This window comes from Lithobates pipiens, unplaced genomic scaffold (assembly GCF_037356315.1).
Source record: "Lithobates pipiens isolate NorthernLeopardFrog02 unplaced genomic scaffold, aLitPip1_a1.2 Scaffold_3, whole genome shotgun sequence".
In the NCBI taxonomy this organism is placed as follows: Eukaryota; Metazoa; Chordata; class Amphibia; order Anura; family Ranidae; genus Lithobates; species Lithobates pipiens.
The window spans coordinates 113777603-113796956 of NW_027507790.1; the positions used below are offsets into that span (position 1 = coordinate 113777603).

A 19354-nucleotide genomic window follows, 5' to 3' on the forward strand; every position below is an offset into this window, starting at 1 on the left:
ATCTGTCCAGATTAGTCATCGTCTGTGCCCTCCTTGCTGTATTACTTTGCTGCTGGGCCCGTTGCCCTTGCATCTTTTATTATACCTGGATGACTTTTCCTACAGGAGATAGGTTGGTGAAGTGGGGGTAAGCACACCTTTCTATCTAAAGCCCTGTTCATATCCTTTTGATTGTGTGTATGTAAATATATAAATTTATATAAATTATCTTGAAATGTGTTTTTGTTATTATTTTGGTAGTTTGTATATCCTCTGATGAAGCAATAAGCGAAACATGTCGGGATAAGCAAATTACAACTACCCCAACTGAATCACTATCCGGACCGCAAGTTATATATAACATCCTTGTATAATTATAAGGCTGCTGTTTTTGTTTGTTTTTATGGGATTGTTGTTATAATAAAAATTTAAAAAAACTTTTTATACATATATTTTTTTCTTTTTGAATATTGCACCCTTAATGTCCCATCTCTTCGCTTTGGGCTCTGTTTCCCAAAATTCTTGAAACGTATCCAGGTGTTAGAATGGCCAAGTCAAAGTCCAGACCTGAATCCAATCGAGAATCTGTGGAAAGAGCTGAAAACTGCTGTTCACAAACGCTCTCCATCCAACCTTACTGAGCTCGAGCTGTTTTGCAAGGAAGAATGGGCAAGAATTTCAGTCTCTGGATGTGCAAAACTGATAGAGACATACCCCAAGCGACTTGCAGCTGTAATCGCAGCAAAAGGTGGCTCTACAAAGTATTAACGCAAGGGGGTCGAATAATTTTGCACGCCCCACTTTTCATTTTTTTATTAGTTAAAGTTTCAAAAATCCAATAGATTTCGTTCCACTTCACAATTGTGTCCCACTTGTTGGCGATTCTTCACAAAATATAAAAATATTATATCTTTATGTTTGAAACCTGAAATGTGGCAAAAGGTTGAAACGTTCAAGGGGGCCGAATACTGTCGCAAAACACTGTAAATGCATTGAAGTAGGGAGGATCGACACGCCATTCAGACCAACTGAGACTTTCAAAGAGATTAGCAGCGGAAACCCCTGAAAATCTTTCATGAAAACCTTTAATGCTGTAATGTTCTGTAATGACATTGGACTATTGATAAGAAAACACTGAAAATAACTTTTGTCATGTTTTACAGTCTCTTACATTGCAGTGCATGTTTTGCTTTGCAAGTTCAATGCATATGTCATAAAAAGCCTGTAGCACAATTGCCTCTATTAGAACAAGGTGCTCCATGACTAAATCATTGTTTTTTCTCGTTACAAAGACCTGCTCATTACATTCACATATTAATATGTCAACATTCCCACACCTTGGCAGAACTTGAATGGTTCTCCGCAGCATGGGAACAATGGCTCTCCGATGGGGTTCTCCCAAACATCAGTTTAGTGTCTTTCCAAATCAGTACAGTACTACTGCAAGAAACCTACACCTAAAGTCATCACCCAATGCTCAGGTCAGTTAATACACCATACAGACACTCTAATCACGGGGCAATGCATGAGGGCTGAAACACAACTTTTGCAATAGAGTGCATTTTAATGCACATTAATGTCTTTAAATGCGTTACTACATTTCAGTGGGGGGCAGCACAGTGGTGTAGTGGTTAGCACCTTCACCTAGCAGCAATAGGGTCGCTGGTTCAAATCCTGACCACGACACTATCTGCCTGGAGTTTGCATGTTCTCCCTGTGCCTGCGTGGGTTTCCTTCCACACTCCAAAGACATGCTGGTAGGTTAATTAGACCTTGTCCAAAAAATTGGCCTTAATATGTGTATGTCAATGTTGTATGTGTTTGTAAGTGTGTCAGGACCTTACAGGGTAAAGGAAGCCACAGATGGACTCTGGTGGCAAGGAAGCGCCCAGAGGCGATTCAGTTCGCATAGGTAGCGCTATACAAGTCACTCACAATAAAGTGACTCCTTTTGATTGGTACCCTAAAACAATAAAGCCCCATACACACTATCAGATTTTCTGCAGATTTTTGTCTTCAGATTTACCAAAAGCATACAATACGAGGTCAAACTTTAAGAGTTTCAATTTGTATGCAATCAGGCAGGCCCTTGCACTACATGGTTTTGGTAAATGTATGGGGCTTTAGGCATCACAATTCCAATGCACATGCCATGCGCTATGGCACATGCTGATTTTTTTCATCCATTCGTTTCCACTGGAAGCCCATTCAAAATGATCCTATCCTATCCCATCCTATCGCAAAGCACAGAAATAGAGAAGTACGTATCCAGCCTGAATGCCTGTGTTGGCTCCCTCTCCAGAAGAGATAAACAGCTTTATTAAAAAAAAAAAAAAGTTCATACTCTTAAAGTTTCTTCAGTTGTACGTCAGTTCTAAAAGTCAGCAGCTACAAATACAGCACTTTTAATAAAGGGACACACCCATCCAAGGATCCAGTGCAGTCCTCACCTGGGCAGATTCTTCACCGGTCTTCAGGTCCCCAGTGCCACCATGCTAACTGTGGGAAGCCAGATGTGACTGTTTGCAGCCTCACAGCCAGATCCCTGCTGCGCCTTGTCAATGGTCCCAATAGCCTACTGGGACTTGTGACATGTCCCAAGAGGCTACAGTCAAAGGAAGGGGCCAAACTTCTGCTCAACTACAGGAGCGGGTACTTGTCAAATCCAAGTACCCCCCCCCCCCCCCCCCCCAAAAAAAAGCGTCCAAAAATTAAAAGGGGGTGGGGGCTGAAAAGCAGAACGTTCTGGATTCATATCACTTCTGTTGCACTTCAACACATACTTGAGTTGACATTGCAGTGATGTGCATTTTTTTTCCAAAAGCACTGCACTGATGTATGGGTTTTTTGTTCACAGCAGGAGACAAAATACTGCAAACATGCATCATCATGCCAACTACATATTAAACAGAGGCTAAGATGGCAGCTTTCTTAGCTATAAGCCCCCATTCACACCTGCATGATGCACTTATGCATTTTTTTTTTTTTGCGTCACAGCATAGGGCAGCCCATTCACTTGAATGGTATACTCTACAAGCACCAAAGTAGCTCCTGTACCTTTTTTGGGCTGTGGACTTCCAGCGTTCAGTAAATAACGGCACTGCGAGATGCATGTTTTGATACATTTTCAGAAACATATGTTTCTGCGTGAGTTCTGGTGCTCCCCCCACCTTGATTCTGGCGTCACTTGGAATCTTTGGTGTTTTGGGTTGTAGCAGGAAAAAGAAAATAGCCTTTTTGCCTACCTTGCAGTACCTCTACTTCCTGCTGGATTCGTTCTTAGCTTTTTTTCTTATTTTGTCCTGCGGGACCTCGAAAAAAAATTCTGTACCTTTCACTTTTGGGTTTGACAGGAAATTTCTTGCTTTTCTCAGAGGACCTGGACAAATCATTACCAAGACCCATCCAAAACAGTAAAGGACCCTTCGAAGGGCAAAGCACAAAGTTTAGCCTTTGAATTGAGGTCCCCTTCCCAGGCTTTAACCCAAACGGCTCTCCTGGTCGAGTTAATAAGGGCGCCTGTCTTGCCTGACGCCTTTACTGCATCCATGGCTGCATTTGCCAGGAAAGCTACAGCATTCCCCATTACCGAGAGGGAATCCAGAACTTCATGAGACTTATTACCCTGGGAGAGGTGCTTAATAAGCTTCCCTATCCAGAAGTCCGCAATCCTGGCAACGGAGGTGGCTGCTAATGCTGGGATCATAGCGGAGGAATTGGCCTCCCAGGCCTTTTTGAACAGGGATTCCGATTTGCGATCCATAGCATCTCAGATGTTCCCGGAGTCCTCAAAAGAAGAGGTCAGCCCTTTTTGTCATCTGGGAGAGAGCGCCGTCAAATTTTTGGACCTTTAGGAATATTTCCACTTCCTCCTCTTTGAAGGAGAATCTTCTCTTCCAAGTTTTAGGTTTGACCAGGCTCCCCTCAGGAGACTGCCATTCCTGAAGCACTAAATCCTTCAGGAACTAGTGTATGAGAAACACCATTGACTGGTTTACAACAAACCTCCTATAAATTTTATCTTGTGCCGAGGTTTCCTTAGTTGGTTCAGGGATCTCTTCAGTGGCATCCTCTTTTTCCATGAGGTGGGTAACAGCAGACTTTCCTCTCCTTGCAGCTTTCTGGGTCCTGAGAGAAGACAGAGTACCTCCAGCCTCCATAGCCATATGGGTCCGGCATCTCCTCCATGTTTTATTTCCCCTTCCTGGGTTGTGCTGGACGTGCTCTGCCCCCTTCCTGCCCCAACCAGAAGTCCCAGTTTCAGAGCGAGGCTTGGAGTGCACAAGTGTCCTCCCCCTGATGTCTTACTTCCTCTGGGCTCTGGGAAAATGGCGCCCGCTGCACACAGGGGAGGGTGGGAGGAGACCCGTGCTGCTGAGCTGTGTGCAACGGCAGGAGAACCTTTGAAACACCCAGCCTGCCTGCACCACACCCTGGGGCGACCAGAGAGAAGCTTGAAGCAGCAGGTTAGTGCAGCCCTCATCGGCATACCTGAACCTGGCTCACGGGGGTACCATCCGACTATACACATTGTAACGTTTTGTTCTTTAGATCAAAGGAATGAACTTAGGTCTGTAAATGATGGAAGTTTACCATTTAAAGACTTTTTTCTGACACTTGTTGGTTTCAAGTTAAAATCCTTTTTGGCTAGAAAATTACTTAGAACCCCCAAACATACACACAAACATACATGCATACATATACACACACACACACACTTTTTTTTTAGCAGAGAAACTAGAGAATAAAATGGTGGTTGTTGCAACATTTTATCACACTGTATTTGCGCAGCTGTCTTTTTTTTTTTTTTTTTTTAAACCTCTCTAGCAATACACACCAAACTGAGCATGTGCAGCCTGACTCTTTAGACTGTGTTATCAAGAAATTATCAGGGGACAGTGGAAGGAGGAGAGGATTAGAGAAGCCAGGATGAAACAGCCTTTTTACACCATCCATGCAGAGGATTAACCCTTGTTGTATAACAAGCATGCTTTACTGCATATACAGCCTGATTTTTATTTATTTTTTTAACCGAAGAAAAATACAGACGGACTTTACCAGCACATTAAGTGCTTATCTTGTGTCATGATACCTACAGAGTATTCATGCCCCTTGACATTTTCCACATTTTGACCCCTTTCACACCACACCGCCCATTGCGTCGGCGGTAAAACGCCGCTATTTTTAGTGGCGTTTTACCGCCGGATTTGCGGCACATTTCGCCCGCTAGCGGGGCGCTTTTACCCCCCGCTAGCGGCCGCGAAAGGGTTAAAACCTCCGGGAATACGCTGCAATATCGGCGTTTTGCCGGCGGTATTACAGCACTGCCCCATTGATTTCAATGGGGAGCAGCGGTGGAGGAGCGGTAAACGCACCACTCCTTCACCGCTCCAAAGAAGCTGCTGGCAGGACTTTTTTCTGATGTCCTGCCAGCGCACCACTGTAGTGTGAAAGCCCTCGGGGCTTTCACACTACACATAATGGTGCAGCTTCTATAGGGCGGATTGCAGGTGCTATTTCTAACGCTATAGCGCCTGAAAAACGCCCTTGGTGTGAAAGGGGTGTTTGTCATGTTACAACCAAAAACATAAATATATTTTATTGGGATTTTATGTGAGAGACCAACACAAAGTGGCACATAATTGTGCAGTAGAAGGAAAATGATAAATGGTTTTCATTTTATTTTTTACAATATTGTGACACATTTAAGTATGTGACAAGTGCAAATAAATATGTGAAAAGTGTGGCGTGCAATTGTATTCAGCCTCCCGTGAATCAATAATTGGTAGAACCACCTTTGGCTGCAATTACAGCTGTAAGTCTTGTTGGGGATGTCTCTACCAACTTTGCAAATCTAGAGAGTGAAATTTTTTGCCAATTCTTCTTTGCAAAAATAGCTCAAGCTCTGGCAGATTTGGTGGAGAGTGTCTGTGAACAGCAATTTTCAAGTCTTGCCATAGATTCTCAATTGGATTTAGGTCTGGGCTTTGACTGGGCAATTCGAACACATAAATATGCTTTGATCTAAACCAGGGATGTGCAATAAGTGGACCTCCAGCTGTTGCAGAACTACAAGTCCCATGATGCATAGCACTGAAAGCCACAAGCATGACCCCCAGAGGCATGATGTGACTTGTAGTTTTGCGAAAGCTGGGAGGTCCACTAATTGCAGATCCCTGATCTAAACCATTGTAGCTCCGGCTGTATGTTTAGGGTCGTTGTCCTGCTGGAAAGTGAACCTCCGCCCCAGTCTCAAGTCTTTTGCAGACTCTAAGGCCCCTTTCACACGGGACGGATCCATAATGATCCGCCCCGTGATGATCAGCTTGCTCAGCGGGGATCGCTCTGTTTATCCCCGCTGAGCCCTATAATGGGACCGCCCTGTCAGATCTCCGCTCTCCTCTATGGGGGATCGGATGGAAAGACGGATAAAAAAAATAGGATTTTCCTCCGTCTACAGAATCGGACCATAGCGGAGACGGATGATAGCGAGTGTCAGCAGATGTTCATCCGCGATCCCATAGGAATGCATGTATGTCCGCATTTCATCCGCAAATGGATGGATGAAATATGGACATATGGTCCGCATGTGTGAAAGGGGCCGAAAAGATTTTCTTCTAAGACGCTCCATCCATCTTCCTATCAACTCTGACCAGCTTCCCTGTCCCTGCTGAAGAAAAAGCATCCCCACAACATGATGCTGCCACCATGTTTCACAGTCGGGATGATGTGTTCAGGGTGATGTGCAGTGTTAGTTTTTCGCCACATAACGTTAATGCTTTTAGACCAAAAAGTTCAACTTTGGTCTAAAGACCAGAGCACCTTCTTTCATGTTTCCTGTGTCCCCCAGATGGCTTCTAGCAAACTATAAAGGAGACTTCTTATGGCTTTCTTTCAACAAAGGCCAGATTTGTGGAGTGCACGACTAATTGTTGTCCTGTGGACAGATTCTTCCGCCTGAGCTGTGGATCTCTGCAGCTCCTCCAGAGTTACCATGGGCCTCTTGGCTGCTTCTCTGATTAATGCTCTCCTTTCCTGGCCTGTCAGTTTATGTTGACGGCCATGTCTTGGTAGGTTTGTAGTTGGGTCATGCTCTTTCCATTTTCGGATGATAGATTGAACAGTGCTTCACGAGAAGTTCAAAGCTTGGATTTTCTTTTTTTTTTTTTTTTTTAACCTAACCCTGCTTTAAACGTCTCCACAAATTTATCCCTGACCTGTCCAATGTGTTCCTTGGCCTTCATGATGCTGTTTGTTCACTAAGGTTCTCTAACAAACCTCTGGGGTCTTCACAGAACAGCTGTATTTATACTGACATTAAATTACACACAGGTGGACTCTATTTACTAATTAGGTGACTTCTGAAGGCAAATGGTTCAACTAGATTTTAGTGATATCAGAGTAAAGGGGGCTGAATACAAATGCAAGCCACCCTTATCAGATATTTATGTGTAAAAAACATTTGAAAACCATTTATCATTTTCCTTCTACTTCACAATTATGTGCCACTTTGTGTTGGTCTATCACATAAAATCCCAATAAAATACATTTACGTTTTTGGTTGTAACATGACAAAATGTGGAAAATGTTAACAGGTATGAATACTTTTTCAAGGCACTGTACATTCAGAAAGACAACAGTACAAGAATGTAGAACCCGCTGTGGTGTTTACCCCATGCCCAACTATTAAAAAGGCCACCACTGTACATGTGTGCTTCCTAGTGCTAGGGTCAGTAGATTGCAATTCAAGTGCTTCACAGTGCCAGGGTCAGTAGATCGCAATTCAAGTGCTTCACGGTGCCAGGGTCAGTAGGTCGCAATTCAAGTGCTCCACGGTGCCAGGGTCAGTAGATCGCAATTCAAGTGCTCCACGGTGCCAGGGTCAGTAGATCGCAATTCAAGTGCTCCACGGTGCCAGGGTCAGTAGATCGCAATTCAAGTGCTTCACGGTGCCAGGGTCAGTAGATCGCAATTCAAGTGCTCCACGGTGCCAGGGTCAGTAGATCGCAATTCAAGTGCTCCACGGTGCCAGGGTCAGTAGATCGCAATTCAAGTGCTTCACGGTGCCAGGGTCAGTAGATCGCAATTCAAGTGCTTCATGGTGCCAGGGCCAGTAGATCGCAATTCAAGTGCTTCACGGTGCCAGGGTCAGTGGATCGCAATTCAAGTGCTTCATGGTGCCAGGGTCAGTGGATCGCAATTCAAGTGCTTCACGGTGCCAGGGTCAGTAGATCGCAATTCAAGTGCTTCATGGTGCCAGGGCCAGTAGATCGCAATTCAAGTGCTTCACGGTGCCAGGGTCAGTAGATCGCAATTCAAGTGCTTCACGGTGCCAGGGTCAGTAGATCGCAATTCAAGTGCTTCATGGTGCCAGGGCCAGTAGATCGCAATTCAAGTGCTTCACGGTGCCAGGGTCAGTGGATCGCAATTCAAGTGCTTCATGGTGCCAGGGTCAGTGGATCGCAATTCAAGTGCTTCATGGTGCCAGGGCCAGTGGATCGCAATTCAAGTGCTTCATAGTGCCAGGGTCAGTAGATCGCAATTCAAGTGCTTCATAGTGCCAGGGTCAGTAGATCGCAATTCAAGTGCTTCATAGTGCCAGGGTCAGTAGATCGCAATTCAAGTGCTTCATAGTGCCAGGGTCAATAGATCGCAATTCAAGTGCTTCATAGTGCCAGGGTCAGTAGATCGCAATTCAAGTGCTTCATAGGGCCAGGGTCAATAGATCGCAATTCAAGTGTTGTCCTAGGAGTACCATAACACTCCTACACATGTGTACAGTCTGTCGACCTCAAATAGCCTCACACGTCACCAAAGTCAGCCAGTTGTAGGGTATAGATAATGTGAAGGAAGAAGCGATCGTTATCAGCCGTGTTATCTTACACACCTCTACAAAGGGAAAAGTACAAACTGGAAGGTGTCGGCGTATCAGAGTGATGACATGGACAAGTACTTATTCCCGGCATGTCTCAGCACTTCTCTGTCTTCTCTCTCTCACAGATATACCCAAAAATCCAAGTTTAAGGAAAGGAACAATAATTGGTTGATGCTTTGGATCAAACAAACCGACAAATAAATATAAAGTGTATCTGATCTCACAGTGTAGTAATTAACCCTCACTACACCACACATACTGTATCTAGCTGGAAATGAAAAGGTTGTTTTCTATATCTGGCTTTAAATACCTGCATACCCCTAGCATGCGGTGTCTCTCACTGGTGTATAGTAAGGTCAGGAAAACCGAGTGCGTGATTTTTATTCTCTACCTAAAAAACACCGACAGGTTTTTATTTTTTTCATAGTGTCTGAAACATATTGGCTCTGCCCTTTGACCCGAAACCTAACCAAGATCAAGACCTGATATCTAGCTATTTAATCTTTATTTGTTTTACACACACAATTATTTTTTCTTCTGCATTTTAATCTCTGTAGCTAGGACAAAAACATACAATGTATCTTCTTTAATCAGAGGAGAAGTAGTGCAGGAGCTGGGTTTTATTACTGATACTGATATAGCTAATCAAAGACTATCACAGAGATCGCATGATCAGGGTCAGGGCTCCCAGCTTGTAATCCTTAGTATAAGGCCAGAAGCAGTTGGTGATACTCGTTGTCAATGCTTGGAGCACACTTCCAGCACCTCGGAAGAACACCCACTTCCACAACTCTATATATATATATATATAAACTGGTGCCAACAGGCTAATGCACTATTGCTGGTGGAATGCAGAGCACTAGGGAGATCTTGCTGAACAGAGCTGCTGTCAATCAAAGCTCTTGTAGGACAGGACGGTGTCTGTGCTGCCTGTGTGGTCAGTGCCCAGAGTGTCCGCACAGGAAGAGGGTGTCCTGGCTGGAAGCACCAGAAAGACCCTGCAAGGCATTGGTGCCACCCTGCAGGTGGACATTTTAGACACCGAACTTTTCTGCAAAGAACCTCGCCACAATCCCCCCACTTTGCAATGGTCCTCATGGCAGTGAATATTAACCCTCCATGCCCCCCATCTTGCATTGGTGCTCATGGCAGTGAGATTTTAACCCACCACCCCCCTTCTGCATTCACAGTAATTTCCGTGAAATTTAACCCCCTCTCCCCACATTGGTGTCATGGAAGGGGTTCAATTTCAATGTCACTGACCACCAATATGGGGAAGGGGGATATAATACCGACACCTGTGCTGGGGGTTGGATGGTTGTTATTGTGTCCACTGACACCAATGCTGGGGGTCCCTATTATGTGCACTGACGCCTGTGCTGGGGGTCATTATGGCCTCCGCCGGCGACAGCGCTGGGGGTCATTATGGCCTCCGCCGGCGACAGCGCTGGGGGTCATTATGGCCTCCGCCGGCGACAGCGCTGGGGGTCATTATGGCCTCCGCCGGCGACAGCGCTGGGGGTCATTATGGCCTCCGCCGACGACAGCGCTGGGGGTCATTATGGCCTCCGCCGACGACAGCGCTGGGGGTCATTATGGCCTCCGCCGACGACAGCGCTGGGGGTCATTATGGCCTCCGCCGACGACAGCGCTGGGGGTCATTATGGCCTCCGCCGACGACAGCGCTGGGGGTCATTATGGCCTCCGCCGACGACAGCGCTGGGGGTCATTATGGCCTCCGCCGACGACAGCGCTGGGGGTCATTATGGCCTCCGCCGACGACAGCGCTGGGGGTCATTATGGCCTCCGCCGACGACAGCGCTGGGGGTCATTATGGCCTCCGCCGACGACAGCGCTGGGGGTCATTATGGCCTCCGCCGACGACAGCGCTGGGGGGTCATTATGGCCTCCGCCGACGACAGCGCTGGGGGGTCATTAAGACGTCCACCGACGACAGCGCTGGGGGTCATTAAGACGTCCACCGACGACAGCGCTGGGGGTCATTAAGACGTCCACCGACGACAGCGCTGGGGGTCATTACGACGTCCTCAGACACCTGTGCTGGGGGTCATTACGACGTCCTCAGAAACCTGTGCTGGGGGTCATTACGACGTCCTCAGAAACCTGTGCTGGGGGTCATTACGACGTCCTCAGAAACCTGTGCTGGGGGTCATTACGACATCCGCTGACACCTGTGCTGGGGGTCATTACGACATCCGCTGACACCTGTGCTGGGGGTCATTACGACATCCGCTGACACCTGTGCTGGGGGTCATTATGACATCCGCTGACACCTGTGCTGGGGGTCATTACGACATCCGCTGACACCTGTGCTGGGGGTCATTATGACATCCGCTGACACCTGTGCTGGGGGTCATTATGACGTTCACGACACCTGTGCTGGGGGTCATTATGACATCCGCTGACACCTGTGCTGGGGGTCATTATGACGTTCACGACACCTGTGCTGGGGGTCATTATGACATCCGCTGACACCTGTGCTGGGGGTTATTATTGCATACACTGACCCTCCTGACAGCAATACGGGGGATTATTATTGTGTACAATGACTCCAATGCTGGGGGTTATTCTTGCAAGGGAAGGGATGCCATCTGGCAGCTTTGTCTCATACATGTGGAAGGGGGCTTGCTCTTTTGAAAAACAGCAGACTTACTAGTTGGATCACCTGGTGAATAGAGAAGAAAGCCAAAAAAAATAAAAAATTTAAAAAGGAAAACGAATGCAGCCACCAGATGCAGGAATTGGTAAGCTGCAATGGTAGATGTTAGTGGCTGTCATATGGGTGACATATGAGGAGTGCGGTCCCCTGTGTGGTCCTCATTATCTCTCCCTCCCACCACACAGAGGAGGGGGCTCCTCACACATCACATCCCAGGTTATCCCCTCTATATACATCTCTATAGATACACACAGCGCTCCTCTCCCCTACCGTGTATCCCTTCTCCAGGTCACTGTCCTCATAGCGAAACGATGGAATGTACACCTCCATCCCCTCTCCGCTCACAGCGCACACAGCCACATGGGCGGGCTCTGGAATGTCTCTGCGTGACGTCACTGCACGGACTCCACCGGCCGGGGAACACTGAGGATAGGCCGTACGGGAGCCGCTGTCATGTGACGAGTCATGTGATCTCCGGAAATGTTTGTAGGGGGGGGGGGGGGGGTGTTGAGTGTGCGCCTCACTGCACTTTTCTGGAGAGAGATGGGGAGCCTGCTCTGATAGCACTGCAATGTGTACAAGGGGAGAGGGGTGCAGGGATATCATCATACCATGTGTATGAGGAGGAGCTGCACTGCATCCTCCAGTTAGGCCCTGCTCCCAGTCCATAGCTCCCAACTCTCCCTGATTTTGAGGGACTAGCCCTGATTTGCAGCAATGACCTTCTGTCCCTCTTCCCACTCCCTTTGTCCCTTATTTTGGTCTGATCTATATAGTTGTATATAAAGCACTTTTTTTTAAATTATTATTTAACCCTTTCATGACTAAGCCTATTTTTGGCATTTGGTGTTTACAAGTTAAAATCCATATTTTTTTGCTAGAAAATTACTTGGAACCCCCAAACATTATATATATTTTTTTAGCAGAGACTCTAGAGAATAAAACGGAGATTGTTGCAATATTTTATGTCACACGGTATTTACGCAGCGGTGTTTTAAACGCAACTTTTTGGGAAAAGGGACACTTTCATGAATTTAAAAAAAAAAAACAGTAAAATTAGCCCAATTTTTTTGCATAATGTGAAAGATAATGTTACGCCGAGTAAATAGATACCAAACATGTCACACTTTATAATTGCACGCACTTGTGGATTGATGACAAAGTACGGTAGCGAAAAATCTCAATAGGCGACGCTTAATTTTTTTTTTTACGGTTACCAGGTTAGTGTTACAGAGGAGGTCTAGTGCTAGAATTATTGCTCTCGCTCTGACGATCGCGGCGATACCACACATGTGTGATTTGAACACCGGTTACATACGCGGGCGCGACTTCCGTATGCGTTTACTTTGCTTCGCGAGCTCGTGGGGACAGCGGGCGCTTTAAAAAAAATGTTTTTATTTATTTTAAAATGACTAAATTGTTTAAAAAAATAAATAAATAAATTGATCACTTTTATTGCTGTCATAAGGAATGTAAACGTCCCTTGTGACAGTAATAGGTGGTGACAGGTACTCTTTATGGAGGGATCAGGGGTCTAAAAGACCCCCCACCCTTCCTTTACACTTCAATGTATTCAGATCGCCGAAAACGGCGATTCTGAATACCGTATATCTTTTTAAAACCGGCACCATTGGCAGCCGAGTAAACGGGAAGTGACGTCATGACGTCGCTTCCGTGTTTACTATGAGCAGACTGGAAAGAATCAGATTACGGCTTCGTTCCAGTTCCTCCCCAGCAGCCGGAGGCAGCGGAACTTGAATCGGTGCTCCCGATCGAGCGGGAGCACCGGTAACAGCGGCGGGAGGGGGGACGTCCCCTCCCGCTCCTCCGGCATAACAGCCGCGTGGCTTTTAGCCGCATCGGTTGTTATGCCTGGATAGCCAATCACCTGCTGAAAAGAACGGTACTGGGATGATGCCTGCAGGTGCGGGCATCACCCGGGATACCCCCCGGAAGCCGAGTACCCACATCTGCGTACGCTCGGCGGGAAGGGGTTAAAGATGTGACACAGATAAAAATCTAGAAACAACTTTGCATTGCATAGAAATGATAACGAGCGCAATAAGCACAAACATACAAAACAGTTGCATGTGAATGAAATGAACCCTTCAAACATGTTCACACCACCAACTGAAGTCTGATACAGGGTAAGTATATGCTTGTGTGCCCATCACGTTTTTGGTTTAAATGGAGAAGGAAAACATAAGAAGAGAGAGGGGGGGAAAAAGGGGGGGGGGGTGGGGGTATCACCCCCAGGGAGCCAGGGTCAATAGCCCTAAAGAAGTAATGGAGACCCCAGATGGTGGATCCTAACGTGTATTGGAGGAATTCATCAGAAAAGCGGAAGAGATCCCAATAAAACCATCTGGACTTATGTTCCTCTGACTTATCTCGCAAAGCAGAGATCAGATCTTCCATTTGCTCAATGTCCTTCACTCTTGCGAGCTATTGGGCCAACATTGGCGCAGACTGTTGCTTCCATAGAGGTGGGATGCAGGCCCTTGCAGCATTAAGAAGATATTTGAGAAGGGATTAATCATAACGTTTCCTTGATAATAAAGGGGTAACGTTAAGTAGGACTGCTGCTGGGGGGTAAGGTTAAGTAGGACTGCTGCTAGGTTATCTTGTAAGGAAATATCTGTGAATTTATGTATGAGCTTAAACATTGCTTGCTAAAAGGTTTGAAACACAGAGCAATCCCAGGAAAAATGTAAAAGGGTGCCTGAGTGTAGGCTGCAGCGCCAACAACAATCAGTGTTTTGAGGAAATAGCTTAGCCAGAACGGAAGGGGTTATATACCAACGCGTCATTATTTTATAGGTGGTCCCTTGATATTTACTACATAGAGAAGATTTCTGTGCAAAAAAAAAAGTATGCGTTCTTTTTGAGGTTCGGTGAAGGTGACTTACAAGTCCCTCTCCCATTTTGTCAAGAATGGGGGGGGGGGGGGGGCGGGGTCTTCCGTGGTGTGAAGATTTAGCAGGAATTTTAAGAAGTTGATAAGGACTTCTGGGTTGGTCCCAAGCAAAGTTCCTCAAAGGAGAGGAGCTTTCGGGTAAAAAGGGTTGGTTTGGGCAGTGAGCCAAGAAAATGCAACAGTTGATTAATCCTCCAGCGATCTAATATGAGAGGAGCCTGCCCAGAGAGCAAGTTCTCTGTAGTTGTCCAACCGGAGGAACCTAGGAACAAAGAGGCCCTCATGAGTCCCTGTTGGTCTTGTAAAAGAAAAGATGAATCAGTGAGACCAGGTATAAAGTCCGGATGACCAACAAGTGCCATCATGGTGGATGAAATACTTTTCAGTGAGGATAAACGTAAAAACCCTATTCAGTTCCATGGAGTAGGGCCAGTCAGCGGATGAGTAGTCAAGTGGGTGAGATGAGTTTTCCCTGCCCAAGGTAGACCAGCGAGTGGGGCCTGGGAAGCCTCTTTTTCCATCAATACCCAGGGTTTAAGTCACTGTGTTGGCACCAGTCCACTACCCCAGTCATATGTGCCATAGTGTAATATAGGGCTGGGTCCCCACTGTCCTTAATGTTCAGTCGTAGTAATAATGCTCTGCTGAGACGTGAGTGTTTACCGCGCCAGATGAATCTGATAAATATTGGATGTACGGCGTGAACAAAATGTCTGGGGTATTTTGACAGGCAGTGCCTGCAATAAGTACAAAAGTCTGGGCATTGGGTTCATTTTGAGTATATTACAATGGCTGAACCAGGAAAAGGCCAATGAGTCCCACTTTTTAAGATTAGCGGTGAGCGTAGATAGGAGAGCCTGGTAGTTGAGGGGAATAATGTCATGGAGGTTTGCGCGCTGGCGAGCCACCAATCGGGACCTCCGTGAGTCGGACCACCAAAAGAAAGCTTTATTTGTGGGGGAAAAAAGGACGTCAATTTTGTTTGGGAGCCACATCGCACGGCCACGCAATTGTCAGTTAAAGCGACGCAGCACCGAATCGCAAAAAGTAGTCTGGTCTTAAGCCAGCAAAATGGACCGGTCTGAAAGTGGTTAAACATTCTTTGAGACCTGAGGCTCTGTCGCTCTTCAATGTGGCTTGTGCACTATTCCACAACAGATATTGTAATTGTGAGTATCATTTCTATCCCATATCCTGATTTGTTCTGCTATGTTCATTCAATTGTCACTATGTTAAGTAAATATATATATATATATATACTCTTTATTGTATGTTTCATTATACTGAAATACAAACTTTTTTCTTCATTAGACATATAACAGTTTGCTTCTACTTTACCCCTGAGGAAGGAAATGAATGTTTATCCCTATTCCCCTGTTTTCCCGAAACATGTTGGGATTTTTATGATCATATCATCAGCGTGACCCCTCTTCTGGAGTCTATATGTGGTCCAATAAATAAGCAACTGTATATGCATATATATCCTATTCTATGATTTTAGGAATATTTCAACTGTATTTTGTAATAAAATTTTAAATGTGCTTGTTTTTTACATACTTTAATACTTATGCTTCTATCCCTTACTCATACCCCTACCCGCACAATCCCTTTAAGGGCATCTTTTTTCCAAATTCTTATGAATGATGAAGCATTGTTCTAAGTGCTTGCTAAGTATTTGGTGGATTCGGAAATTTCATAAGACATTTCAATGGAGCTGTATCATATACTGGCAGCTAGAAATCTTTCAGTATTTTTATTCATTATTGAAAGGGGGAGGTAAAGCTGAGATGGGAGCTGTTAGTATAACTGCCCACATGCCAAGCCACACTTCGGTCTGACAGTAATATTAGGTGCCTGAAAAACTATTGGCAACTAAAAGAAGACAGGAGGGAAGTTCATGAATGATAACATAGGAAGGAGTAACCAGGCCCGCAATCAGTGTAAAGTCAGTTCCTATGAAATGAGATTGTGGCATTGGCATTGATACAACTCAGCATTTCTTCACAGTGATGTGTGTTTCTCCATGCATTGTGAATTGGTGGTTTTAAAAACCTGTACCCCAAAACATTAGATATAGGAATTCACCCCAAGGCAATGTTACGGAGCAACTACAGACCAAACACTGAATGCAGTAATGAGTATGCAGGAAGCATTTACTTTACGTTTCTACATTTTGCTTCTGGATGCAGTTTGGCAAATATTACATAATTTGTTGTCCTACAGCAGCACACACTGGAGTAAAGTGCTTGTAAACCCAAAAACATAAATGTCATATATCACAGCTTACCAGTCCATAGGTGGGGGTGGCTGCTTTTTTTTTTCCTGTTCGTTCACCTGATGATCTGACCAGTAATACACCATCTGTTTGATGGTGGCTACACTCACTTCTCCACTGCATCTACTGCATGAAGAAGCAGCAAAGCTACCCTTAAACCAATGGTCATCAAGCCTGTCCTTAGGGCCCACTAACAGGCCAGGTTTAAGTATTGCCTTGGGGAGATGCAGACTAGAATACTCCAATCACTGAGCAGCAAATTATATCCCCTGTGATGCGTTTCACTTATCTTGCAAAACTGGCCTGTTAGTGGGCCCTGAGGACAGGGTTGATGACCACTGCCTTAAACTACAACACTGTCCTCCTGTGGAGAGGATTGTGTGAGATGGACAAATACATTTGAATGGACTTTATCAATTAAGGCTGGGTTCACACCATTGCGAATTGGACAAAGGTTTCCCCACATCCAATTCGCATTTCAGGAGATTGTGGCCACACATCTCCAGAGCGGCTCCGGTGCACAGTCCTGAGCGTCTTCTGGTTCGTTTCAGGTCCAAATTCAGCCATAAATTCGGACCTGAACCAGGGAACAGGGACGTACTGGACCCCTGCTGTGAACCCAGCCTAAAGCTGGCTAATCACTGTTAGATTTGGATATACTATGTGAATAAACAAATCTCTGTGCCTATCGTATTCTGACAGCTGCTATCTGTTTGGATGAAGCCTCTGTTCGGGCCAAATATTTTCTATTGGTTCTTTCAATCGATATTGGGTGGGAGGGGGTAGACAGGGCCACCCACATAGAAATTTTTTGCCAGTTCATCAGAAAGGAGCAGGCATTTGCATTGCATATGGCCAGCAAATGACACTAAACTGGTTTAAAAAAGATTTTTTATTTCAAGTGCTTTTCAAGTATTTTTTAAAAGTACCCTCTCTTGCTCTCAGCCTCCTCCAAAGTTTCTGCAGGGATCCCACTTCCTGCTAGAAGGTGGCTACATTTGTTCTCCATTGCTGCATGCAGGAAAGTAGCCACCCTCTCTTGCTTGCTCCCAAGATGGACTAGGGACAATGAACTGACAATGTTACATGGTTTGTCTCAAACCTCTAATTATTATTATTATTATTATTATTATTCAGGATTTATATAGCGCCAACAGTTTGCGCAGCGCTTTACAATATGAGGGCAGACAGTACACTTACAATACAAATCAATACAGGAGGGATCAGAGGGCCCTGCTCGTTAGAGCTTACAATCTAGAAGGGAGGGTCAAGTTGAAACAAAAGGTAATAACTGTGGAGGATGAGCTGATGGAGAAAATGAAAATACAGTTAGGTGGGGGTAGGGTAGGCTTCTCTGAAGAGAAGTGTTTTCAGGGATCGTCTAAAAGCTAATAAAGTAGGAGATAAGCGGACAGATTGGGGTAGGGCATTCCATAGGATTGGGGAGGCTTTGGAAAAGTCCTGGAGGCGAGTATGGGAGGAGGTGATGAGGGAGCTAGAGAGCAGGAGGTCTTGAGAGGAACGAAGCGGACGAGTAGGTTGGTATTTAGAGACTAAGCTAGTGATGTAGCAGGGGGCAGAGTTGTGGATGGCTTTGTATGTAATTGTTAGTATTTTGAATTTAATTATTTGGCTGAGCGGAAGCCAGTGGAGGGATTGACAGAGAGGAGTAGCAGACACCGAGCGATTGGTAAGGTGGATGAGCCTGGCAGCGGCATTCATAATGGATTGAAGAGGTGATAGACTATGTAGAGGTAAGCCAATGAGAAGGGAGTTGCAGTAGTCAAGGCGAGAGATGACCAGCGAGTGAATTAAGAGCTTTGTTGTCTCATTGGTTAGAAAGGGGCGTATTTTGGAGATGTTGCGGAGGTTGAGGCGGCAGGATTTGGACAGTGATTGGATGTGTTGCTTGAAGGAGAGTTCAGAGTCCAGGACTACACCTAGAACCTTGGCATGTGGGGATGGGCTTATGGTTGTGCCATCAATTTTGACAGTGAGATCAGGGGAAGGGGCATATGGGGGAGGAAAAATTATAAGTTCGGTTTTGGATAGATTGATTTTGAGGAAGTGGTGTGACATCCAGACTGATATATCCGATAGTAAATTAGTGATACGTGAGGAGACAGAGGGAGTGAGCTGAGGGGTAGAGACATAGATTTGGGTGTCGTCAGCATAGAGGTGGTATTGGAAGCCGTGGGAGGCTATCAGTTGACCCAGGGAGGAGGTATAGATTGAAAATAGGAGTGGTCCAAGAACAGAACCTTGGGGGACCCCAACAGAGAAAGGAAGAGGAGAGGAGGAAGTAGAGTTGTAAGAAACGCTAAAGGTGCGGTTGGATAAGTAGGAAGAGAACCATCGTAAAGTACGGTCACGGAGACCAAAGGTGTGGAGTTTTTTGAGAAGGAGGGGGTGGTCAACTGTATCAAAGGCAGCAGAGAGGTCCAGGAGGAGGAGTACAGAATAATGTCGTTTGGTTTTGGCCGTTAGTAGATCGTTTGTTAGTTTTAGGAGAGCAGTTTCTGTGGAGTGTTGAGGACGAAATCCAGACTGAAGGGGATCAAGAAGGCTATTATCAGCGAGGTGGTCACTCAGTCGGTTGTAGACCAGACGTTCGAGTAGTTTGGATAA

The 19354-nt window shown here is 45.7% G+C and overlaps 1 protein-coding gene across 1 annotated transcript in view; it reads right to left on the reverse strand.

Moving 5' to 3' along the window:
* SNX24 (sorting nexin 24) overlaps positions 1–11993 on the reverse strand; it is a 223717-nt gene extending 211724 nt beyond the window's left edge. Inside the window, exon 1 of the mRNA XM_077462189.1 lies at positions 11805–11993. Within this exon, the coding sequence (XP_077318315.1) occupies positions 11805–11864 (60 nt within the window). The 5' untranslated portion in view covers positions 11865–11993. The remainder of the gene's footprint in view (positions 1–11804) is intronic.
* Positions 11994–19354: the final 7361 nt, after the last annotated feature.